This window comes from Sordaria macrospora, chromosome 1 (genome assembly GCF_033870435.1).
Source record: "Sordaria macrospora chromosome 1, complete sequence".
NCBI lineage: Eukaryota > Fungi > Ascomycota > Sordariomycetes > Sordariales > Sordariaceae > Sordaria > Sordaria macrospora.
This window is the reverse complement of record NC_089371.1, coordinates 2046635-2072569: the sequence shown is the minus strand read 5'-3', so window position 1 is coordinate 2072569 and position 25935 is coordinate 2046635. Positions and strand designations below refer to the sequence as shown.

The 25935-nt window shown below is 47.1% G+C and overlaps 5 protein-coding genes across 5 annotated transcripts; 1 reads left to right on the top strand and 4 right to left on the bottom strand.

Annotated features, from left to right (window-relative positions):
- Nucleotides 1–3198: 3198 nt before the first annotated feature.
- On the bottom strand, nt 3199–6163 carry SMAC4_05376 (uncharacterized protein). Its single transcript, XM_003347030.2, has 2 exons — nt 5434–6163; nt 3199–5373 (listed from the first exon to the last, which is right to left on the bottom strand). Exons 1-2 carry the CDS (start codon nt 5539–5541, stop codon nt 3757–3759), a joined length of 1725 nt encoding a protein of 574 aa, XP_003347078.2. The 5' UTR covers nt 5542–6163; the 3' UTR covers nt 3199–3756.
- A 990-nt stretch (nt 6164–7153) lies between these two features.
- Nucleotides 7154–11837, bottom strand: SMAC4_05377 (uncharacterized protein). The gene is made up of 5 exons (XM_024655335.2): nt 11402–11837; nt 11164–11264; nt 11047–11079; nt 10499–10873; nt 7154–10408 (listed from the first exon to the last, which is right to left on the bottom strand). Exons 1-5 carry the CDS (start codon nt 11475–11477, stop codon nt 9296–9298), a joined length of 1698 nt encoding a protein of 565 aa, XP_024511235.1. The 5' UTR covers nt 11478–11837; the 3' UTR covers nt 7154–9295.
- Nucleotides 11838–18552: 6715 nt separating this feature from the next.
- On the bottom strand, nt 18553–20735 carry SMAC4_05378 (uncharacterized protein). The gene is made up of 2 exons (XM_003347032.2): nt 20216–20735; nt 18553–20146 (listed from the first exon to the last, which is right to left on the bottom strand). Exons 1-2 carry the CDS (start codon nt 20351–20353, stop codon nt 18740–18742), a joined length of 1545 nt encoding a protein of 514 aa, XP_003347080.1. The 5' UTR covers nt 20354–20735; the 3' UTR covers nt 18553–18739.
- A 299-nt stretch (nt 20736–21034) lies between these two features.
- Nucleotides 21035–24256, top strand: SMAC4_05379 (uncharacterized protein). The gene is made up of 7 exons (XM_066090278.1): nt 21035–21566; nt 21626–21739; nt 21826–21940; nt 22099–22235; nt 22302–22399; nt 22453–22795; nt 22843–24256. The coding sequence occupies exons 2-7, from the start codon at nt 21670–21672 to the stop codon at nt 24048–24050; spliced, it is 1971 nt and encodes a 656-aa protein (XP_065945542.1). The 5' UTR covers nt 21035–21566; nt 21626–21669; the 3' UTR covers nt 24051–24256.
- Nucleotides 24257–24352: 96 nt separating this feature from the next.
- SMAC4_12942 (uncharacterized protein) lies at nt 24353–25806 on the bottom strand. Its single transcript, XM_066091176.1, has 3 exons — nt 25381–25806; nt 25180–25251; nt 24353–25086 (listed from the first exon to the last, which is right to left on the bottom strand). The coding sequence occupies exons 1-3, from the start codon at nt 25604–25606 to the stop codon at nt 24953–24955; spliced, it is 432 nt and encodes a 143-aa protein (XP_065945541.1). The 5' UTR covers nt 25607–25806; the 3' UTR covers nt 24353–24952.
- Between the last annotated feature and the right edge of the window lie 129 nt (nt 25807–25935).

Sequence of the window (25935 nt, the reverse complement as noted above, 5' to 3'; positions counted from 1 at the left end):
GAGGTGAGGAGGTCAACTAGGTGCTTAACTCTTGGTGTGGTGTGGTGTGTCTGTAATCTACATATGTTTGTGTAACGGCCAAATACGAAGAGCGAAGGGTTAAGTAAGGTAGTACAATGAGAGAAAATGATAAGTGACAATGTGTTTATTGTAGGGTATTTACGGGCAGTTAGTTAAATGCCAAGGCAGGGAAGTGTGTTTATTTCTGGATGTAGTTGGGATCTCGGGCATCATCATAGTCATCACTTGTAAGGTAGGTACACTAGCTCGACCAAGCCCGTTTCGTTTCCGCAAACATACTACAAACTACAAATTGAAAACCACGAAAAAAAAACAAGCAAATGTTTGTCTTCTAGTAGACTATACCTTCTTGAGCTACACCATACGTGTATGTAGGGACGCGAGCGGTCTCAAGTCTCAAACCCCCTTTAATACCCGCCTGCCTGGCTGGAATGGCGCGGCTCGGTCCCGTGTTCCCGTGTGTTGTACCTGGGCCCCTGCGGCTGGTGGGTAGGTAGGTGGTGGGTTAGTGGGCAACGACAACGGCCGAGATGTTTGCGGGTTGCGGGTTCGGGTTTGACCGTTCCCGTCGTCTCGCAGCCTCCCCATAGCCCTTCCCTTGATCCCTTTCCTTACCTTTCCTTCCGAATTCATTCCGTCTGCCAGCAACGATGTAAGCTGTAGACGGGAGTGTCCGATGCAAAACCCCATTGTGGATGCCTCGTTGACGAAAGCATCGCTCGGTCAATGGCCAAAGCAGCACGGGTGGGTCCAGGTAGGACTTGGAGACCACGACGGGACTGAGGAGAAAGCTCCAAAGGATGGAAGGTTACCTCTGTTCAGGAGGACAAAGACCTACCTACCCGACCGCGGGTCGATCGACATGGGATGGTCCGATGCAAAGAAAAGGGTTCAAAAATGGTACTTGCTTGAGCTTTGTTCTCGTCACACGTTCAGGCAACTTGAATTTTTTAATTTTTTTCGATTGTTCTTTGTGAGCTTTGGTTGGCTCTTGGGAGTCAGGGATAGCAGTGGGAAGCAACTGAAGGGACGTAGGTGTGGAAGGGTACATAAAGCCGTTGGAACCCAGTGGCTGCTGCGAGAGTGTGCCGGATGCGTCGGCGGCCGGTACCTGCCATTAATCAGCCGTGGAGAAAAACCCACCCATCTTCCGTGAGAGTTCTATGAAGGAACATTTGAAGTTGTCGATAAGTACCTTACACTGGGAAGCTTTTCGCAGGGAACTGGTGTTTTTGGCCGCCGCCGTTGTTTGGACAGAAGCAACAACCTTGCAAGATGAGGTCGAGGTACGTAGGTATTGTAGGTTTTTTGAATTGTAACGAACATGAAACGGAACCGATACATGTACAACATTGTAAAATACCCAATGTGACGGAAAGTTAACAATCTCCGTAACCGGCCGGGTCAAATCGAGTGATGGACCGACCTGCGGGTGTGTGATCGTCCCAGAAAGAAGGGACAACCCTTTCCATGCCATCGCAATGTGCTTGATCGGTTCCGTAGCAAAGAACCGAACCTGGGCGGGGCCGCTGCTTGGCTTGTCTTCTTCCTGACCATTCAAGTTTCTTTACACCCCTCGACAGCCTGTGAGAAACAAACGCGGGACGGAGGTGGTGGGTGTTCCAAGCGTTCAGTTAGCGTGAATCCAAAACATAGCGCTGGGCCTCCCGTCCTCGGGGCGGAAGGGCGTCGGATGTTCCCGTTGCATGGCATCCAATCTCCACAACCACCACAAACGTCATGGTGTACGTAGTGTACACTACGCGGGACGTAAGGTGAAATTACCGTAAGCACAGTGCAACTGGGGAAAGGACGGTATACATCCACAAAGTCACTTGATATCACTGAGAGTCTTCTCGACAACCTCTCTTCCAAGCATATGAATTAGTGTGATTCTACAGAACATATCGTGCGATCACTGTTGCACGAGCGCCGCTACTTCCTTTCTTCTTCATCGCTATCATGATCCAAGTCACGAAAAGTGCGTTGAAAATATGGACTGCACAATGACCCAAAGACGCCTGCACCCGGTGCTTCACCATCAATCCTGGCAGACAATATTAATGAATGAAAAGAAATAAAGCAAGCAAGGTATGTGGAAAAGGATTCTCATAATGCTATGATGATTTGCAAAAAGACTTCTGCTTGCTCATCACAGTCGCATGTCAATGTCATCACCGTAGAAAACTTGCTACTTCAACAAGCTCAAAGCAAAGTTAACTCACGAGATAAGTAACCGATAACCACCTGCCCAGGCACCCAAAAGGCTTCTGGGGCAACTTTGCCTTCCTGTCCATATACAAGAGAATTCAATATCACTTGTATGATGCGTGGGCAATGTTTGTTGTCTTTGTGGGAAACAAAATTACAACAATAAAGCAAGTAAACGCCAAACATTTCACTCCCTAGATGTCCAAGATACTTATCCCAATGAACCCAAAACAACCACCCCAACATGCTCATATCGCCAACAAAACAAACGTTTGATTTCGATTCGCCGGGCATGTCGTCGCGCACATCCACTTCAACGTTCTCTGCTCGGGTGGTCCGGTGGAGCTGAGCCCACAACTCCCCTTGTCTAGACCGGAACTCCAGTCGCGCGAAGCCCGGTCCGTAGGGCAAGGGCACGGGGTCACGCACCGGCACACGACAAATTTCTCATACCCCCTGGTCACATCGGCATGTGAAGATCGTACGTGATGGGTAGGTGTCTCAGTGCGATCTGTCGGATCGGTGGGACTCGGGACCGGGGGACTGGGGACTGAAGACTGGGGAGGGGGGGATCTCTTGCTAGTGTGCGTACAATACGTACACAGGAAACGTTCGCGATGTGTGCGCTGGCCTAGTGGACTGGTGGACATCGAAAACGGGCTTCCCCCCTTGTCTTTTTCGCGAAGATTCCGTTTCTCCCTCCCATTCCTTCCGCTTAACATGGCCCAGCGTCTTCGCCGTCTTGTACTGACCGGTAATTGCACGACTGAAACTTTGGTACACCGGACAGCTTCAAGTGACTGAAAGATTCCGGCTAGCATGGCGGCGGATGTGGCATACGGACCAATCCTTTGCAGCCCCGAAGCGAGAGTATTCCCATAAAGTAACGGTGGTACAGGTCTCCATACTTCGAGCCGACGTTGGGTTGTAGCCCTATATTGAATCACATTGACACACACACACCGACGACGTGACACTAACCGATATTTGAAAGTCATGCTCTACCTTGAAATAGGCATTGATTGAGGTTCCTCGGGTGTCTTAACTTCGATCTGCAACGGAGACTTTGAATGCAGCAAGCAGGGAGTATGGAAATCAGGAGCAAAATCCGCGAAAGATGGTAGATTTGTAGTTTACGCTATTCCCTCTGGGCAACAGATTATCACCACAATTGGTGCTGATATGAAGCTCTCCGGAACAATACGAAAACAATAAAACCTGGATCCAGGACAACCGCAAAGGAAAGAAAACAAGGTCGATTCACACCGTACGACAGACAATCCGACCTCCATGCACATAACCTGGGTATCTCAGTATCTTTATTCCACAGTCGTATGCGAAGAAGAAAACCACCAACGACAAAAGAACGCAATATTGTGTAACGACGAGTCCGAGGCACTTCATGTGCACGCACAACTCTTGCTCGGGTTTGGAGGGAAACAACAAAAGGAAAGCTTGGAAAAGGGAAAGGTCTTAGGACCCTCATGGCTAGCTTGCTTTCAGGAAGTAGGTGGATATGTTTAGTTATCGCGTGGCCTCTGCAACCTGAGATTGGGGCTCAAGAGTCTTCCCGGTCCTTAGGTTACCGCGGAAATGAGTCAAGCCCTCATCCTTAGGCGGCAATTCTTCGTAGATCAGGTCTTCTTGACCGGACATTGACTCTTCCAGGACGAAATATCGCTGAGAGACACATGCTCTGTAATAGGTGTAGGTCTCTCTAAGCCCTACCCTACGCCTTCTGCCGGCTCCAGGTATCACATCCCTTTCTCGCCACTCACCCACGTTAATTACGACACGTTGCCATTTGGCTGGTGCTGGTCCCGGTCTTTGTTTAACAAGCATCGTAAAACAGTCGAACGCCCTCGTGAGATCCGGGTCTTGGCCAGGACGGTGATTAGACTCGGGTTGGATAACTGTTTGCGTATGTAGTACGAGGGTATGCAGACGGGGAAACTGACAGAGGGCCAAGAGACATGCTTCCGGTAAGGCCCTATGGTCAATGTCTATCTCGAGTGATTCCAGCGAACTGAGAGATCTCGAAAGAATAGCAAGTTTCTCGGCGCTCAAGACAGGGCGGTGTTGGCGTAGATTATTGGAGACATTGTGATCCCGAAAGACCAAGCCGGTCAAGGACTTGGCATGGACTAGAAGTGCGTCGATATGAAAAAGGTCAATGAAGCAAGTGAGCTTCAGGGTCTGCAATGACTTAATAGGGCCGTTAACCAGAGCGTATAGCTTCTTGGTTGCACGTTTCGGATTCTCATGGTCGATGGCCTCACTGTAGTCCTCGGCATGAAGGTGTTGGAGTTGGGCGAGATCAGAAAAGGGAACTGATTCGAGGAACTTGTAGACGGGTATCATAAGAAGTTCGAGAGAGCGTATTCGAGAAAAATCCCAGTGCCTTTTGACTTCTTCTGCGTCATGCTTCCAGTCATAGTTTTTTAGCATGAGGTTCTTGAACGGGGGAAAGCGCTGATTCTCTTCAAAGCTGAATTGTCGTCCAGGAACTCGGGGGGCTCGACAGTCGATGTAGTGGAAGGTTTCCAGCTGCGGGGTCCTTAGAAGAAGCTTCTTCAGAATCTGCAAAGCGGATTCGGAATGAGGGACGTGGGCAGGGCCCATCTTGAGGGAAACCAAGGACTTGCTGATATCAGGTCTCGAGGAAATGCCTCTGGTTTTCCTCGTCTCATCGATTGGATTCGTCAATGTGAAGTTGTCAAAGTAGAGCCTTGCGTTGCACTCCCTCAGGCAAACCCCCATATCGTAGACTTGTTTCCAGGGGCATATAGGTTCCACCCCTCGACCTGGCGAATATGTGTACTTCACTGACTGAAGCCTTTTAGAGTTGGCCAGAAAACTCTCGACGTCATTTTGTTCGACGTCGCTGTGCTGAATGTCGCTGTGCTGAATGTCGCTGTGCTGAATGTCGCCCTGCTGGATATCGCCATGTTTGATGCCACCTCCGATGAAAAGCCGTTGAGTATAATCCAAAGCGTTTTGGTGACGACGGGACAAGACTTCTTTCGCACAATCTTTCTGAAGGAGATGTTCCAACGGGACTGTATGGTAGATGATCGGCGTCGTAATCTTGTTGAATCTCTGACAGACACGAGAGACAGTTACTACGTCCCGCGGAGGAAGCTGCAAAGTCAGAATCAGTATATGTCATGCCAAACTATCATATACTTAGAGTACACCTACCTCTTCGAAAATAAGTAACAACACCTCAGTGCAGAGGTTATCAAGCCTCAGAGAAGTACTGTGAGTGGGGAGGCCAGGTAAGGCGTGAGTACTGTATGGCTCCTCCATCTGGGGGAGTGACCCAACAGAGGTGATGAAAAAGGTGTATGATGTTCGGTCGTGATCCACGCTAGGGAAGCAAATGTCGTCTAGACAGGGAAATATGCAGAGGGGTCCACGAGAGAGGCTTTGGTTGACTTCATTCCAACGGCAGGCCGAATGTATGACGGGAGTGACCCGCCATTATACCTTTTGACTGTTGAGCCATCCTGCCAGCATCCGAGGAGAGAAGAAGAAAAGACACGAAGAAAGCGGACAGCTAGCAGATGTCAGTCGACAATGCAAACGCTCTGAGAACCCTGTCGTTAGTCCAAGCCACGTATGGAGAAGGGGATTCATCGGACAATTGGGTACCAAGTCGAGATTAGGCAGATTTGGGTAACTCGAACACGGAAATGCAAGTCTGGTACTGCCGTGGTGGTGAAAAAGCTGGGTGTGTGTTCACAATGTTTGCGGAAAAGAAATGGCTGTGAGAGATGGGAGTGTCAAGCGAGTGGTCGACATCGGAGCTGCCCCTGGTTTGGGGTGACAAGAAATTTAGACATGGACCACCAAAAAGTTGTGATCGGCGAGTCCCGGACAGTGCAGGTTACCGTGCACTGAGTGACACTGACAGAAAGGGAAAGGGCCGGTCAGGGTCCAGGGCTGGTGCTTGCCTGTTAGGGACGAGGATAACGGCTAGAGACAATTGGGAAGGATTGAGAGACTGGGGAGGCAAGTACCGTGACAAGCTTGGGACTCGGTGTGTTTGACAGGATGAGGTGACTTCCGAAAGTTGGAACCCCGACTGACAACACGTCACTGCACCTCAGGAGAGACAGCATGCCTCTCGTCGACAGTCACATCGGCTTTCTCCATCCATCTGCTTTCTTCCCATCAAACTATCACATTCTGTGCAACTTCAACGCCTGAGTTGACGAGAATCCATCAGTCTGGTCATTCGACTATCCCGGGTCCACAACCCACCTCAAGCCAGGCACACCTGATGCTCACTGCCCTTTCTTCTTCCACTGGGTCAAAGAGGGGACGAGGACCTACAGGTGTGGGCGCGCAATACATGTATGTTTCACTCCTCTACATATGCTTCACGTTGCTGACCTGTTATCTGCGGATGCGATACATCGGAGCCCAGACCCAGACTGTCGGTTCTACCCTGACCGGATCTTAGCTCGACCTTCGCATCTCCCCACAATACCGACCGGTCTGACAGTTCCTGGCGATATGGCTTGTCTCAAATGGCCTTACATTGGACGACACCCCAGTTCGCTTCCCCCCCCCCCCGTTCCCCGGCTTCGGCCGCCCCTCTATCACTTGGGGAGGGAGCTGGTCTAGCTCTGGACCATCCACGGTTCCATTCTCATGGTTGTACCGCGGTTTTCCACATATGGACCATGCGACAAATACCCTGGTGATATGTGAGCGACCACGAGAGATCCAAGAGCACAGACCCCGACCACCTCCGTTGGAGGAAGCTAGTCACAACATCTCGCAATCTGCATGTCAAGGCATTTCAACATGTCTCGGAAGCGGTCCTCCATACTTGCGAGCCCAGTCACAACTGGACAAGCCTCTTTCCTCGGCGCGTAGCGTTACGAAAATTGTCAATTTCCATACGTGTCGCCTGGCGGATGGATTAGGGCGGCAGGATAATCGTAGGGAAGTATCTCCCAAACACAACTGGCGAGCTACCATAACCCCGAGGGGTACAACTGTTTTGGTGGTTGCTGGGCACAACTCATCACGCTGCCCAAAGGTGCCATGGTGGCAGCTGTTGCCAAACATCGAATTCCTGCGTAGCGACAAAAAGCATATGCGGAGAAGAACCGGATTGTTTGACCCATGAGACATGCAACTTGCATCGGGACCCTTGGCGAGATGACCCTTTCGACTACTGCAAAGCCACGATTCTTCGGTTATCGCTCAATCTGACCTAGCACGACGCTATTGCTTTGGCGGAGGCGCTCCTGGTTCGTCCGATCTTCGAAGAACTCTATGGATCATGGGGATCGGGACTAGGAGACCCAGATCAATTCGATCGACCCCAAGGTAGGAGACACTCAGGACACTCATGTACAGTGCAATATCTTCACCACACTCCCCTATCCAGCCCCCACACCAAGCTGAATCATTGGTCGACGAGAGCTGTTCGGGGACTTCATCACAGTTTCACATCACTTCCGTGGTGCTCTCTCTGCGCTTGTTCAGAGCTGGTGAAAGAAGCGTGTGGACGTGGTACCCGACCATGCCGACTCGACAAGGAAAAGGACATCTTCTGTGTTTCACAGTGGTAGGCAGTCTCTCAGCATTTTGTTGCTTCATCTGCGCCTGAAGGGCTGGTCCTCTGAGATTATAGCATTCTGCCAAATAGGTCAGCATCAACGAGCCTCTCAGACGACACTAACACGGCAATCTGATAAAACTTCAAATCGCATGGCAAGGATCGAAGACCGCTTCACGTCACCAAGTACAGATGCAGTGGCGCTCGTGGAAGCATCAAGCCATTAACCAGAAGCAAAGGTGAAGTTACAGCGTTTTGGGACATGTCGACAGGGAAGATGTGCCGAAATGGGATGCGCTTGACACGGGAAAAGGACGCCGTGAGGACGAGAACAGCGGATGATCGCATTGCACATGCCCAAACCCTAGGCGGTAATCCGAATGCCGCGCCTTGAACGCAGCCAAATCTGACTTTCATCTACACTCGCACCTGTACAAGACAAACAGGTCCTTGCTAGGACAGGGTATAGAGGTAAATATCAAAAACCAAGCGCTAACAAGCAAACTAGGGGTGTTGTGGCATCACCGGATTCCTTTTATCGGCCGACTCATGTGCATAATCGGGCCAGGTACGTATGATGAAAAGGGACGAGTGCTCAACGAGACCACTTGATGTGACGTGTTGCTTCCTCCGTCTGCCTGCCTGCAAATACAAAAGCGAAACCAAGAGGGTGAAAGGACGAGTTCGATCAAAACGACTCGACAAGAAGAAAAATGGGAGACTGAAAGAGCCAAGGAAAGCAAACAAGCGTATTCTCATGCCATATCATTGCCTACAAGCGAGCTCGTGTCACCACACGAGGGTATACCGACCAGATTCGGACATCGAGTTCTCTTCCCTACGTACCACAAATGCGCCGAGAAAAAGGGGTCTCGTCTTCGCTCGGCCATTCGGCAACTTTATAGACAGCCCAACGGACAAACACGATGCGTTCATGCAAGAACAGCAACGTTGGGTTGCTTACAAACTCGTCCGCAAATCGCAACGCTCTTGCTGCTTTAATTCCTGCTGCCCCGCAACAGAAGTACCAGCTTGCTGGCGTGGACCCAGCAAACACTCGACACAAATCAGTTCTTCCCAGGTATCAGGGTTCAAGACCCGGGAGGATCGAGGCCGATGATCTGAAACTTGAGACTCGGATTCCGATAGGCAGGCGATTTTGGGCAGTAGATGAAACCAGATCGACAGGATGGAGCAAGACAGAAAGAAAGGCGTAGGCGGCAATTGGAGGGGGGGGGTAAGTGTAGCGACGGATGGGGAGCGCAATAGTCCTCGTACGGATTGGTTGATCGAAGAGATCTGAATTATAAGAACCTAACCGGCTCATCACCATGTTTCCCTCGTTCCGTTGGTCTCCTGCCGGAGCCACGTCCTGTTCCCAACTTGTCCTAACTTTCCACCAAAGATCCTGGCCTATCGATGACGGACAGAAAAGAAGGTAGATATCATCATCTATTCATTCGTCCGCCTTAGTAGCGCTCAAAATCACCTCTGGACCCCGGTTGAGCGATGCACATCTCCACTACCGTACAGCCCATCGTCACTAACTGGCGTGACAGGTTCTGGTACCGAACTGCTCGTATTCCCAGCACCAGCGCCAGCCGCTGAACCCCCGCCACTTCCTCTGTAATCATACGCCGACGATGAGTTGTAGCTGTAGTTGTTGTCATTGTTGCTTCTCCCGGCGCTCGCGCTGTTACCGCCAAATCCAGGGTGGTATGGCTCAAACGACAATCTCTCCTCGTTGTTTCCCGCGTTCGTCGTGTTCAATGTCGTCGAGGGTTGTACCCGCCGCATCGAAGAAGCCGAGGAATCAGGCTGGACCGGATCCCTGAATGGGTCCTCTTCGTCGCGATGCGGCGTTCCCGTGTGGGATCTCGAAGGCCCTGCGGCAGCAGCGGAGGAAGATCCGCCAGCTACAGGACCGGAAGAGATCGGCTCGTACTTGTAGTCGCCCATCCAGTCGTTATCGATGGAGGTAGCTGCCGCCTTGCCTTTCCCTCTGCTACTGCTGCTGGCGCCCTGGCCACTTCCGCTTCCGCCTGCAACCGCAGCTGAACTACTTGCCAACCAATCCTGGACGCCTTCGTTCCTACTATTACTCGACGTCGCAGCCTGAGGAGGCCGGCTCTGCTCGTTCACTCCCGGCGCCACCGAGCCCGGCCTGCTCACGCTCTCAGAGCCGGGGCTCCCCACGCCTAGCTGCTTCTTGGCGTTGAGCACCGCACGCTGGTGGTGGTTGAGCGACTGCTGCAGCTGCTCATTGGTGTCGATCAGGCTCTCCATCGTGTCGTTATCAGGAGCCGGGTCCGTCGCCGACATGTATCCTTGGATGTTGCGCGACGCGCTCGTGCACCGGTCCGAGAACTCCTTGATCAGCTCGTTGGAGAGGATCTCTTGCGGGGGCGTGCAGGCGACTACTTGCTCGAGAAGCTTGGCGGAGGTGCGGGCTTCTTCGAGCCGGTTGGCGAGCTCGACAGGGTCGGGGAGGCGCGCGGTGTGGGGGGTGCGTTGGAAGTATTCTTGCTGGTTTGCTACCGACTGCTGGTGGGAGAGGTAAGGACTGTACTGCTGGGGTGGGGGTGATGAGAAGCGATGCTGAGAGGGGTATGGTCGTGTTAGTATGTACGTGGTATGATTGGTTTCACTTGGGCTTGCTACCCCGTGGATGATGATGGAACAACTTACGCCGTAGACCCTGTATGCCTTTTCCTTCTCCTTCTTCCACATCTCGATCAACAATTGCAGGTTCTCGTCGTAACCCTTTGTGCTTTCGAAGGCGTCCAGCGTCTCCATGAGCATCTGTCGAACATTGCCGTCCTTCCCTGACCTGAGCAGCTCCTTGGTGGTATCGACAAACTTCTTATCCATGTTTCTCGTGAAGGTCGCACCGGGGTTGTCGGCGAGGATTCGTATCAGCATGATGGCGTTGTATTGCAATGAGGGTTTAGTCCAGTAGTCGCGATGTAGGTATTTCCGAACCAGGCGGGCGCATTCCGCGGCGGCGGCCGGCGATGACTCGGCCGCTTCGACGATCGATGGTAGGAAAGCGACTTCGTCACCCTGCTTTATGTCAGTTGTTGATCACAGGATATGTGCGGAGTGTGTGTGTGTGTGTCCGTGTAGGAGCCGGGGCCGGAGAAAGATCAGATCTGTAACTCTCGGAGCTCCTGGTCCTCTCTCCCCGCCCGGGAATGTTGGAGTCGCGACTGGCAATGCAACCAGAACAAACGTACCGAATTACCGCTATCAGACAAGCAGAATTGTTTCTATCATTGTAAGGACCCAGATTAGCGGCTTGAACTTCCAGGAAGGCGGGCGTCTTTCATGGGGTGATGGAGTAGGTAGCCTACCACACAACGGGCTGCCGTCGCCTCGGGGCCATCACCGGTCGGATCGGGTGTCGCGTCGTCAACATTCCCGTTTCCACTCCCGCTTCCACTTCCACTTCCAGCTATAAAGGGATATAAGCTTCAGAACATGATATAGGTTGGGGGAAGTCAAGTCGCTTTTGCTCCCACGGTGAGAGTCGCAAAACGGCTGCTATCACGAAGAGGTGGTCGCGGAGAGCACGATCTAACCAGCGCTTACCATTTGAGAATGTCGGCTTCTTCTTGATGCTGCTCAGCACCTTGTTCATGCTGAAGTTCTTCATCTTGCTTGTCATAATTGCGCCCAAGCCAGGGCGAGGTCTCGTATATCGAGTAAAGGCGTTGAAGACGAGGGTAGCTTGAATCCGAAATTATGTATGTCTCGTGTCTCAGTAACGGGCGCGGGTGCAGCGGAGAGACAACTAGTCGGCGTCGGCTTGCTTTTGGTCGCCAAATCTTATAAATTTGTCGGGAAGTACCTTACGTGCACAGGAGAGGTGGTTCCGAAGAGCCTGCAACTGAATTGAATTCCGTGGTGAGCTATCGAAAGGCAGATGTAACGGCTGGGTTCCCAGCCAGGCAGGTGAGTAAGACAAGGCAGGGGATTCAGGTTGTTGCGACCAACAGAGGAAAGCCTCAGCTGCAGACTACAGTTGACGGGAGTTGAGGGGACGAGTGGCAAGGAACAGTTGCAGTGCCTCCACGCGGTTGACGAGGGTCAGGGGATCACAAGGAAACCGAAGTTTACAATGACAACGCGCGGCTACTATTTGCAGATGGGGGGGATCCAGGGTCCAATGACACCTTGGGCTGTTAGTGGACAGTAAAGACAGATCACCAACTCCTGTCATTACGTATTTTGAAATGCCGAGCTCAGACTGCAGTGGAGTATAACTCTATTACACAAGCTTGCTAATCTTATAGTCTGTACATTCTCATATAAAATTAATCCGACTTACAAAAATAAAAATTTAATATAATTATTATAATACGTATTCATATGGAGTCACTTTAACAGATCTCCAGTTAGGATCTTAAACGGTATAAAATGCTGTAAAAGTTATGCAACAATCTAGCAAAATTAAATCCTTATTATTCTGCTTATTAATAGTAATAATACTATTTACTCCGTATCGTTTTCTGTAGAGAAAGAATAATAAGTTTTACTATAGAAGTAAACTTTTCCTAGTTATTTTCCTACTCTTATTAAACTGCTTTCAAAATATTTTTGAAATACGCCCAAATAATAATAATTGCAAATTTTACTACAGAGAAATAATAAATTGATTAAACGAATACTATTTAAATAATTATCTCTACTTTTCTTTTTTTCAAATATCTATTATATTTTCTCTAAATCTTATTTAAACACTCTTAGAATACTTTCGAAATAATTTCAAAATACACTGAGACCAGTTTTGGAATATTCTTAAAATATAACTATCTAAATTCCATCTATTTGACTTCCGAATTACCTCTATATTATTTAACCCAGAATCTGAATTATATAAATAATTAATACATATCTAAATTATAAACATGATATTAGTAAATTTATTCTAATATCGATAGAATTTCCGCTTAATAACAAAAATATTTCTACTACGCTTGAGACGAATAAAAGAAAAATGTATGAATGAATAGTTGGTAAAGGCAAAGGGGATTATGAAGAAATAAAATATAATATATATATACTCTTATATAACTTATATACTCTACAATCAAATTTAATCAAAAAAGCAATATTTAATTACTAGTAAAATATCTCTTATATAAACTAATAATTCACTTTTGTTAAATTATAATCATTTATAAACGCTATAGAAATACTTGCAACGTATAAAGTTCAAATACTTACTATACCGTTTTTCTAAAATAGAATATCTATAAAGTTGACTTTTATACCCGCCGCTCACTCCTTCTTGTTTTACAACTCCTATCCCGGGTTAGCATTGGCTATATAGTATGCATTCCGAGTTCTGCTTTGTAAGCAGAACATTGTTCTATCTTTTGTAGCTTTGGCCGTCTGAGCATATGCATCCCAGCCTGTCATACCTCCTTATTTCACTCCTTTTTAATATCCTCCTACTCCGGCGCTTCCTACTTATCCTTCTACTCCACTACTTTCTATTCCGCTGCCTTCTATTTATTCTTTTACTCTGCCGCCTCTTATTCCATTGCCTTTTATTTATCTTCCTATTCTACTGCCTTCTATTCTATTGCTTTTTATTTAACCTCCTACTCTATTGCCTTCTAGTTATTCTCCTAGTCCGCCGCTTCTCTATCTTACTCTTCTTTTTACCATTTCTTAATATCCTCCTGCTCTACCGCCTTCTACTTATCCTTTTACTCTAATACTTCTTTATTACTCTTTACCATTACCTCCTCTGTTGATTATTTTTATTATCTTCCTAGTTACTAATCAATTACTTAAATTGCTTCGAATTGAATAAGTATCCCTTTATTTCAAATCTATCGCTTCTTCATTTACAAAATAAAACTTTGAATGTGTATCAGTATTAAATATACTATGTTCAATTAGACTAAGTAATTATACATTAATTTCATATTATACAATTACAAGCAAATTATATATTAGTAATAATTTCATAAACGTTGATTTTAATGCCACCTAAAGACGTTTTAAATGTAGATTTTTGAAGAACTTCGTAAATAATATACAAACATTATTCAAAATGAGATTAGATAATAAAAGCCATTTTTATATATTAAAAGATTTTAATAATCAATAAGCAAATTTTAAATACCAGTAATTATTATTATAATTGATATTATAATAATATTAAAAATTGTTCCCTTTACAGTTACAATCAAGTTCTTTCAAACAGTGAAAAACCTTATTAAAAGTAATTAAATGTCACAGGTTGGCATTGGCTATATAGTGTGCATTCCAAGTTCTTCCTTGCAAGCAGAACATTGTCCTATCTTTTGTAAGTTTGGCCGTCTAAGCATATGCACCCTAGCTTGTCATAGTACTACTTTGTAATATTTCAACTTATTTTATAACATATTAAAGTTTTAATCACTTTATAAATAAACTATACATATATTTGAATAATTATGAATTTGCGTTTTGGTAGCGAAAATAATAATAATAAATTTTGAATAATTTAAAAATATGATGTAAGTAAGCTGTTAATTACCTGTCGAACGAAAGAAAAAGAATAAAGGAAGGTTGGATAAAGAAACATTAGTAAACGTAAATCAACAGAAAATGATATAGAAATATATAGAATTAGAAATCCAAAAAGTATTTACAAATATATAATTATAATATTTCTACCATACTTATCTATCTTTATTAATACTAGTTAAATATAACGTATATTCTCATTCATTGATCGTGTAAAACACTATTAAAGATTAAAATTTTGATTTTAATTTCAATTCATATAAAAGTTATATACTATTCAACAACTGTATAAAAACTAATAATATCAATTATAAAGAGCCGCTAAAACGTGAAAGTACAATAGTATTATAATTATATAGTTCAATAGCTTTCTACATAGGTTATTACTTTATAGTTCTATATTCAAAATCTATAGTAAATTTCTTTTTTTATCAAAAATTTAAATACGAAATATATTGCACTATTCTTTTTTATAAAGACCTTAACCTAGTATGACAGGCTGGGATGCATATGCTCAGACGGCCAAACCTACAAAAGCTAGGACGATGTTTTGCTTGCAAGGCAAAACTCGAAATGCATACTATATAGCTAATGCCAACCTGTGACTAGGCACGCACAACGTACATAGCACGTGATCACGTGCGTACGCTAGTCAGACATGGTCTAACTATGATGACCTGCCTTCGGCAGGCATCACGTGCTGCATCTATCATAAGCTAATCTTGTGATACCTAGTGTTATTAATAATATACCTAGATTACCAACTATAAATAATAAGAACGTATATATATAGAAAATACATATTGCAAAAAAGCTTAGTTTATTTTTAAGTATTTAAGGTTTTCTTTATTTATTCTTATATATATAATATTGTTAGGGTGGCCGAGGCGATAAGCAAAAGGAAGAAGCTGAGTGCCGCAGAGGCGCGTGCGCGGTTCGATGGAACCACGCTGCAGTACCACACATGGCCCAGTACGGATGAGAACTCATCTCCGCACTACCTCTCGAAGGCTATGAGCTCACTCCTGGTGCAAATCAGAACGGGCAAAATAGGCTTACGGGCGTTCCTCTTCGAGAGAAGAGTGCCGGAGGTGACAACACCGTATTGCCGGTGCGGGTTAGCGAAGGAGACGTTCGAACATATTGTCTTGGAATGTAGAGAAACAGAAGACATATGGTTATGGGGAGACCCAACGTGGCCGACAAACATTGAGCAACTCCACGATAAATCCGAGACAGTGGCGGTATGACAGGCTAGGATGCATATGCCCAGACGGCCAAACCTACAAAAGATAGGACGATGTTCTGCTTGCAAGGCAGAACTCGGAATGCACACTATATAGCCAATGTCAACCTGTGACAGGCGGGGGCGGAACGAATCCTTCGCTGGGCTTTGCGACTGGGACGACTGCAGGAGTACAAGCTGGCAGTGAAGATCGAACAAGCGAAGGAAGTAGAAGAGCTACTAGGGAATTCAAATTGATCTTTGATTCTGGAAAGTGGGAGTACGGTCGGGGGACCACGCAGCGGAATCAAAGATCGGGCTTCGGGAATGACGGTGAGGTCATACCGAGAGGAAGATAAACATTGAAGTCACGGCGTCGACACGGCGTCGTTGTAATAGAGAAGCGGAGGGTTTTCATCCGGCCACGGTACGGTTTTTCCCACCGACTAAGAGTGGAAGCAGCACCGTATACCCACAGGGTAGACTATGTAAATAGTTTAGCATGATAAGAAAATATATTTATTATTTATAATTTATATTTTGTTCAAAAATTTTAATAAAACCTTTGTGGAAGAAATTTACTTATTTTTTGTCACGGCGCTAGCGGACCACCACATCACTAAGCTATGTTTTAAAAGGATACCAGTAACCGAAGCTGGCAATTCGGTTGCTCAAGTGGTCTTATATAATTGCGATGGTAGTTGAGAGGCTTAACTGCAAGGCTGCTATCATAATAAGTAATATAAATTTATTAAAAATACTATATAAACGCTTACCTACAGTATATATAAAATAAATTTATATAATGTTTTTACTTCCTTATGGAACTCGCGCTTCGAAAGCTTTATAATCGAATATATTTAATTATTAAAATATTATTTGTCAAATATTATTTATACTAATGAAATTAATGTAAGTAAAAGCATAATATAGAAATAATGAACTACTAATAAGTAAAATAATGAAAGGTGTATGCTTCATTCTTTATTTAACTAATAAGGCTTTATTTTATCGGAAGCGGATAACAAATAAGGGTTTCTTTTTCTTTTGTTAATTATAGAGGTTGAATTTTATTCGTAATTTTATGAAGCTTATGGGTTTAAATATTTATAATACTAAATTCCATTACGATTTAAGTCAATATAGCGATATACAACATAACTAAAGAAATTTAACGTCATGGTCTTCTCTGGTATTCTTTTTATAATATATTATTAAATTCTTGATATATAATATAATATATTAAAAATTGAGCTGAAATACTCATTATGTGAATGAAATATTTTATGTTTCTTACTATAGGATTATAAATTAACCTTTGTTCTAACTTCTAACGTCCATAATAAACGCAGTATTATCATTAGTATATTTTAAATATTTAAAAATAATATTTATAGAGTATATTATATTTACGAACTTAAAATGTAAATTTAGAGTATCCTATAAAAGAAGGGTCAAACCTATGTTATTGACTTTAATTAAAGTAGAATATATTTATATTAGTATAAATGTAATTTTATAATAGTACTATCGTTGTAAATTAATTTATTCACAAAAAAGTCAGATAATATCAAGATATTGGAGGAGGTTATATCTTTTGATTTATTTAATATATTCAGTTTACTGGCTTCATTATCTGTTAGCACTAACATAATCATTATTAACAATTTAATAGACGCTAACTGATTCCATTCAATGAAATCAAACTTAATGATAATGATTAAGGAGCTGGTTTTGATATTATTATTAAAGATTTAAAACAAAACCATATAAAGTAATTTAAATTTTTGTTCAAAATTATCCAACAATGTATTAGGAATATATTAAGTACGGTTCAAAATATATTCAAAATCTTTTAAAAGATACTCACGTAGTAATAAAATATTGGGTGCGGTTATTTAATTTTTATAACTAGTATCGTTTGGGTAATAGAACACATTTAAAAGATGCAAATTTAAATATATTACTTCTTTCTAAAGAAGTTTGAATAAGCGGTTAATTATCTCTTTATAGAAAAGTTCGAGTGATACGGGAATTGTGAGATTTACACTCAATACAGGTGGTCATGAGAGTGAGGCCATATTGTGTGTAAATAAAAGGTAAAAAAAGATTCTCCTCGAAAAAAGGCCTGGCTTCCAGCCAGCCGTCTGCCCGCAGTAGATATGCAGTGCAGCGAGCTAGGTGGCCCGAGCGCAGGGCAACGGCTGGGCAGGCACCAGAGCCTCCATGACAGCCCAGCTAATCTGGGCTATCATGACTAGTCTAAGCTATAATACCTGCAGGGTATAGTCAACGATACTAGGAATCCAGAGATTCCGGTATTATCGAGTAAATAGTTGATTATTTTTCTATAGAAAAAGGAAAAATTAAAAAGCGTAAGTAAGATAAAAAACTTTTACAGTGTAGAGCTTATCTTGATGTATCCACTTAAGTAGGCAAACTTATATAAGAGGGTCGGGTTATGTAAGCACTCTGATATGTCGGCATTAATAACCAACTATTATACCTCTACAGGCATTTCACATGGACAAACCTGTACGTAAAGGTAGTTGAATCTAACCCCGACGTCGTACTATAATAGGCAGCGAGAGGCTGCTGCCTGCCGTGCCTGCTGGTAACCAAGCTCTTTGAATCTTTGTCGCCTGTGTAGACCTGTCCGAAGCCTTTTGGCGTTTTATGTAACATTCTCAGGCGAAACCGTTTTGATTGGTACCCGGTGGTGTTATCCGCTACGCAGTTGAAGAATGTCGTGTCAGTGGATTGCGTGAGCTGTCAATCTGATGTCGATCTGGAGTCAGAAGCAAGGTATCCGGTACTTGCAACGGCTCTTTTCATTGCCCATCCCTGATGTACTAGTACAGGTGGATTGCGCCTGTGATGGAGACAGGGAGGGTCCTTTGATCTTGGCTTCTTGTGTCAAACCGTTTTGAACCTCACATCCTCCGAGTGCACAACTTTATCCTACCTTGCAACGAATCGAAAGAAAAAAAAAGCACACTAGGTCTCGGCCGCGGGAACTCAAAGCAGCAGATTACATATCTAAAAAGCCATACTCTTACTCTTTGTGACTGAAAAACCCCCTAAACAAAGATAAGGCCCTAGGCTCCTAATTATGCTTATTACTGTACAAACCTTCACTCTCAAAGAAGCCGCAAGCTCCCAGCCCGAAGAACCGGCCGTCACTCCTCCTCTTCCTCATCAACAAGATCCTCCACGATCAAGTTGCCTCCCCTGCCCATTTTTTGAGCAATAGTAACCGACACAGTGGGTTCAAAAACCTCCCTTGGCATCACCGACGCGATCCTAAACCCGTACTTGTGTTCGTAGCCTTCAGGCTTCTCCTTGCTTTCTTCCATATCTCCCTTTTCCTCATCATTCTCGAGGTAGAGCAAGTCATAGCATTCAATAAATGCATAGACATCCTCCAATGACGCGTCAGGGGCAAACTTCCGCGTGACTCTCCCCCTTCCGGACGACTGTGACATATTAAGCGCCAGACGGACCGCATCCTTCACCGAGACATCAGGCTCGGGCGCAATAGTAGTAGCACGCCACCTTTTCCATTGCTGGCGCAGCTTTTCCTTTCGCTCTGCTGCCTCAGCCTCTTCTCGTGCGCGCCTCTCTGCCTCGGCAGCAGCGGCAGCTGCCTCCCGCTTTTGCCGTGCTCGTTCTCTGTCGATGGCAAGCGACCGTTCATAAGCCGAATCCTGCTCAGATCGCAAGTTACGGGCCATATCCTGCGCCGCGCGCTCAGCGCGAACACTGTCAAGATCAGGTGCGTACTTCTCAATTGCCCCCCGAATACCGGCAATGAAGACAGATGGGGAGACAGGCCCTGCGATACGCTTCACAATTCCCATCCGCGTGCTTCCCTCTTTCGGCGTTAGGCACACCAAGCATGAAAACGGAAACTTGGTACACATGTACTCCATGGATACTTGATAAGCTTCGGAATCCAGAACATTTCCTCCCCATACTATGATGTTGTTGGCGGGGTCGTTGATGAATGTTACCACCTGGGCATCGAGGAGCGTATCTTTAATGAACGAGTCGGTGTCGTCGTGTTCTGGTGAAATCAGTATCGTTAACAAGAACTTGAGATCTTTCTTTGCAGTGTCCAAAGCTTGAGCATGGCCGCCGTCAAAGAAGGTCAGATCATGCGTGCCATACAGCTCCTCAAATTCCCGTCTGAATCGCCCGGCGGTTTCTTTAGGAAGCAAGCTTCGCCGAGACTTCCGGAGTGACGTTGCTAGAGCATTCGACCGCAGAGACTGCGGAATGAAGGACAGTATGTAGAGTATAGGGCGGAAGAGACTGGCAAAGACCCGAAAGACCATCCGGAAAGGCGACAAGAGGAGGGAAATCAGCGACGGGGCTTGGTATGTGACGGGTCTTGGGGGCACCACACGGGGGGCCGGTGGAGTTCGATTCGCGCGGTGTAGTCCGGCCTGCTGCGCAATGTCCGACCAGACGGTTTCCTGTAATGTCTCATGCCTACCCGCAACCCTGGGCACTTCGCTCTGTGCTGCTTGAGCTTCGGCAACCAGGTCGGGCCCTTCACCGTCAAAGAACTTGGCTATAGCTATCTGGTCCAGATGTTAGTCCCAGCGGGTGAATGCAGGCGTCAAAGAAACGGGAGCCCAATCGGTATGTACCTGAACATTCCACTGTGACCGTTCAAGCAACGGGATAGCATCCGTGATCTCCTGTCCAGTTACATCTGTATATTGCTGCAAGGCCTGCTGTCGTTCCGAAGAGAGCTGTCCGATGTCGAACGCACTATCGCTTGCCATTGTGTGCAGTTCGGTGGTCGCGTGGATAGTTGGAGTGTAATTATAATATTAAAGCCTAACTTGTCGGATCGCGGACGATATGTATCGTTTGGTGAATCAATCGGTTCCTTGACAAGACAGCAAACGGAGTAGAGTTCGGGAAGCTGGCCTCGGTATTAATACTCGTGCTCGATTGTCGAGAGAGCTGGTTGACGTGTAGCTGGGGTCGTGATCGCGAATGCCAATCGAGTCGATGTCGGTTGAAGATAAGGGGAGAGAGAAAGAAGGAGAGAAGAAAAAGAAAAGTGATACCGAGACCAAGAAGAAGGAAGAGGTCGAATGGTGAACCTTGATGGTGCACAGTAGCTACCTGCCTACAATCCGATGTAGAGGTATGTCTGCGCGTTGAGCCGAAGCGTGAAGATACCACGTCAGTTAGATGAGGTCAGCGACCTCGGTTATGTTTCTAACGGAGGTCTATAGTAAGTCATGCGAGATTTGGTAGTCGCATATCTGCAGCTGTCGGTGGTGGAACCTTCCTCTTAGCGGTTGGAAATGGGGCCGAGTGGAACTGAGGGCAGGCAAGCTGCGCGGTGGAAACAGGGTCGCCAAGGTGGGAGTGGTGGGGCGGGAGCGATGGCACACTCGATGTGACCGGGTGCGAGTTCCCCTGTGTCTGATGTCTGGATTCCCGCCCGGCTGCCGCGTGCCCTGTCCGCAGCCCGCCCTGTCCGCCAGCTCGCCGCCGCGTTCCAGTTCCTCAAAGCTTTCTTCGCTGATGCTGGAGAGGTGAGTGGGCACTCGAGGGCAGCAGCTCAGGTTCCCGTCGTCACGGTCACGCATCGCCGTCTTTGCTCCGCAACGTGCTGTAGTGCGGATTGTACTCGCAAAAACATCCGAATCCTACCCCTTGGGCTCGATTCGTCAGGTCAGCGCCGCCAACCGGACCTCCACATCCTCAAAGCAGGATTGCATACGACGTCTGCCAACCAGCACTCCCTTTGTCCCTCCGCGAGTGGCGCATCTCCCACTGGCCCATCGCGTGCCATCCGATTATATACGTCCGTACCTATTCATCGCCAACTTCATCTGCAATATCGTCGACCTAAATCCCGAAATTTCGAGCTCTCCGCTGCTACTACTTGCTACCACACAATTCTGCGCCGGCGCCTTCGCCGTTCCCTATGGGTGTCGGCTTGCCCGAAATATGGGAGAGATCCGTGAGGGTGAAGAAGTATGACCGCCTCTCCGTGCTCGCGAGATGGATGCTTTTGCTAAGCTGCTCTGCTGCAGGCGTTGTAAATCCGGTCCAATACAATAAATAGCCCCTCTACACCATGGCCGCAACGCGATATAATTCGGGCGATCTCCGAAGGCAGGTCGGGTCGCCGCGTGCAAAGAATCGCGGTATGTCCTCAGCGTAGGCCGGGTCTCGGTCGTCATTCTATCGCAGCCCATCAGGCGTGTTATCGCTAACTGGTTTGCTCCTGAAGACACCAAGGAAACGCTCTGCCGCAATGTTGTTATCTACGGACATTGCCGATGGGAGGATTCGGGATGTACATTCAACCATGACCAGAACAAGGCATCTGGTTCACAGACCGACCTGTAAGTCCTGCCCCAACCCGGTTTACATCTGCATGCTTCGTTAGTGGGGGGTTATGCGTCTGGGTCTTGGAAGGAGATTGTAATGACGTGGAGAGATATCCTTTTTTGGGGTCTTCGTTTTGTCGGTGTGCTTTGTTTTTTTCTGACTTTTGCGATAGCAACTCTAACCGAAGAGTCTTCAATGTCGAATCCCCATCCTTTACGCCAGCTAACCAGCAGCAAGCAGCTGGAAAGAAGTCTACATTTTCCTCCCAAGCTGCGAGTGCTGCCCCATTCACCCCAAGGGGAGTCGGCAGTGAGTGTCCCAGGACGGTTCGAAGGCCTTACATGGATGATTAAGCATTGTCTAACTCGGCCATAGCATCCACGCCGACTCTACAACAACCGAATGATTCGACCATATTCAATCCAGCGGCTATCAGAGAGTTCACCCCGCAGAACTACGAAGTCGGCAACACGGTAAGTCATATGTCGAATGTTGATAAATGGCCTTTGCTCACAGTTGTTGGGAGATATCGCAGAATGGGGCGCAAAACGTCACTCAGGATGGTGGTCTTTACAGCGACCCATTTTCGATAAGTTCACTGGGTCAAACTATGCCGCCTACGGGCCAATACAACCCATACGCAAATGACCCGAACAACTTGGCCGGTGCTGGGGGAGGATTATATCAGCCTGCAGGTTTTGGCAATGGGCTTGTCCATCCACCCAACTACCATCTCTACCAGCCGCCTTCCGAGCTGTATCGTCCAAGCCTTCAACCTTATCAGCGAACTACGTACGACTTCTTCATTCCGAAGGATAGGCGAGAGAACTTGCAGAAGAAACTGTTCCATATGCAGCAATTACTCCCAAGTGAGTCCACAACCTCTTTACTGGTGGTCGAATGCTAACCTGCCTAGATTCCGGGCTTCCAAATCTTGATCGCTGGCACTCGCTTTTCCCTCTCGATACAAAGGCTACAAGGAACTCCACTTGCTTTGGCTATCCTAGTTGGATGTACAAAGCACAGAACAACAAGAATGGGAGACACTTCGCCTTGAGACGTATCGAAGGTTACCGCCTGACCAACGAAAAGGCCATCCTCAACGTTACCAAGGAGTGGAAAAAGGTCATTAACGCAAATATCGTCACTATACACGAAGCATTTACGACCGAGTTCTTTGGCGACAGCTCACTGATCTTTGTTTATGACTTCCACCCTCTTTCGGAAACACTCTACGACCATCATTTTCCACCAAACCACGGCCATAACAGATTACGGAACACGAACAAGATCCCTGAAAACGTTTTATGGAGCTATGTGTGCCAAATAGCAAACGCGCTGTTGGCCATCCACAATGCCAAGCTGGCGGCCCGCTGTCTGGAGTTGAGCAAGATCATCTGGGAAAACAACCGCATTCGTCTTGCGGCGTGCTCAATCCTCGATGTCCTACATCATGACAGTCCCAACCGTAAAACGATTGAGGAGCTGCAACAAGAGGATTTTGTCAAGTTTGGTAGAATCATTCTTGCCCTGGCCACGAACACCCCGACGCTCAATTTCAACAACATTGATGCTGCTCTAGCTACCATGGCGCCGCGCTATTCGACACAATTGAAGGGAGTGCTGGAATGGCTCATCAAGCCTTCTGCTCCAGGGGAAACCAAGACGGTTGAGACTCTTCTTGGCGGAATGACGACACACCTCGCCAACTTTGCCAATTTTGTCATGCAGGAGTCAGATGAAAAGGAATTTCATCTTATGAGGGAGTTGGAAAATGGCAGGATTGCCCGTCTCATGTTCAAACTATCGGTCGTTAATGAGCGGGGCGATTCTTGTGGGGTGCACAGCTGGTCGGAAACCGGAGAGCGCCTCCTCCTAAAACTATTCAGGGATTATGTCTTCCACCAGGTGGATGCCGACGGAAAGGCTCGTCTCGACACGAATCATTACCTTAGTTGCTTGAGCAAGCTCGACGCCAGCTCCGAAGAACAGATCTTGCTCACCAGTCGCGACAATGCCACGGTTTTCGTGGTCAGCTACAGGAGCATACGACAGATGTTGGATCGTGCATATGGCGAGCTTGGCAAGGAAAGTAAACCGAGCACGACGGGGGCTACCATCTAGGACCCGGAGTCTTCCGACTGCCTCGTTCCGCCAAAGGCTCCGAGGCGTTTTCGGCCACATGCCAAAATCTTGGCCTCGGCCATGAACAGACTGAACGACAATAGGTATTCGATGTAGCAGCCCGATCAAAGCGAGAGCTCGACGTACCAGACAAGCGAAGAGGAGGTGTTGGGGAGAGGGGGGAATGAGACTAAGAGATGGGAAGTAGTTCAGCGATGAGCAGATCATATTAGACAGCGAACTAGAAAACAAACTCATAAAAAGTTTCCGAACCAGAGCAGGCTGTGGTCTGAAAACAACTGGCCTACATAGGTTCGCGGGCCTAGCTAACCGTCATCTTCTCAAGCTTTATAATTCCACTTGGAGGCGCTTGAGGTTTCCCGTCACTGCTGCTTCAACGATACCTCAAGCCAAGGGGCATTTTTGACGAGCCACTGTTGCCTTTTGACTTGATTCTCAATTCGTCTCGCTCATTTGATAGCGTTGTTGACAGGACGTCCACCATAAACCCAGGACAGCCAACAGGCAAATCTGTATGACTTCTTTATCCCCTTTTTTAAAGTCCCTCTGGTGGGTATCATTGATAGCCGGGCCCGACTTGGTTTCCTGTGTCTGATCACCCAGCTCAGCATGGCTCTCCCTTCTTGTGCCGTCCTCTATCGAGAGAAGTGGATATTGATGCCACAACTTTCGAGTTCTCGTCAGCGTACCAGGTTTCTGCCCTGGTGTTTCTCTTCCTCCCCTGCCCCGTTTTCTTTTCGTCAAGTCGTTATCTCGTCCGTCTCCGTTATCGTTCGATTTGCGAGGGTGACGGGTGGCGTTCAGATTTCATAGGTTGGTATGATGTTTTGAAGATGGTGCAGATTGTCTTTCTCCCTACGAGGATATCCTCTCCTCTCTGCTCAAGCTTCCTCCTCCTGCTGCGCGAAGGGGTTCGCAATCACCTCGCTTCCATCGACGGGGCTGATGACCACGAGGAGCGTGCCGCGCGCGACAACAAGGCCAAGGGGACGGGTGGTTTCGTTGCCTTCTTCGTCTGTTGGGCAATGGGGGTCAGTTACCAAGTCGGATCCAGAGAAAAAAAAGATATGCGCTGGGGAGAAGGGGGACAGGCAACAACGAAACTTACCTCTAACAGCCTCCTGCACATCATCCAACACCAAGTTCATAAGCGCATCGTAACCCTTGAGTGTACCGGTAACTAATGCGTGTCGAAGGTCTAGTGTCAGCAGATAAGGACAAACAAAACGAGGCTATGCATTGCCTTGTAGGGAGCTTATAGGGCGCCGTGTTGAGAACCCATCGACCCAGAAACTATGACATGACGTACCTTCGCGTCCCCCGTTGAACTTGACGGTAATCCGCTGGTCCATGTACTTCTTGAGGTCGAGAATGTTTTCCTTCTTGGGGCGCTCGCCGCCGCGGTCACCGCCCTGATGAGCACCCTGACCGCCACCGGCGCCGGAACCACCACCTTGTCCTCCACCACGGTTTCCTCCGCGACCGCCCCGGTAGCCGCCACCTCCACGGCCGGCCCTGTTTCCTCTGTCGGCCATTGTTTGTTTTGTTTGGTTGTGAAGTTGGCTTGGGGTATGCGCTTTGTTTTGCGCTGGTAGGTATGACGAAATTGAGCTCGAACTGTTCCGGGTTGTCGAGTGTCGGGAGTTTGTGCTGTTAAGGTTGGTAACGTCGTTCGGTACTGCAATTGTGGTTGTCGTCAGGCTGGAGCTATGGTGGTTGCGATGTCGTGGGGTTGGTCAGTTTGGGTCAGTCCAGTCTCGTTCCCGTCGCTTGCCTGAGTTTCTTCCACAGCTGTGCTTTGCCAAGCACCCCGCTGTGGGGCTGCCATACGGATGTAAGTGCGGGTAGTGTGGGTCCTATATTC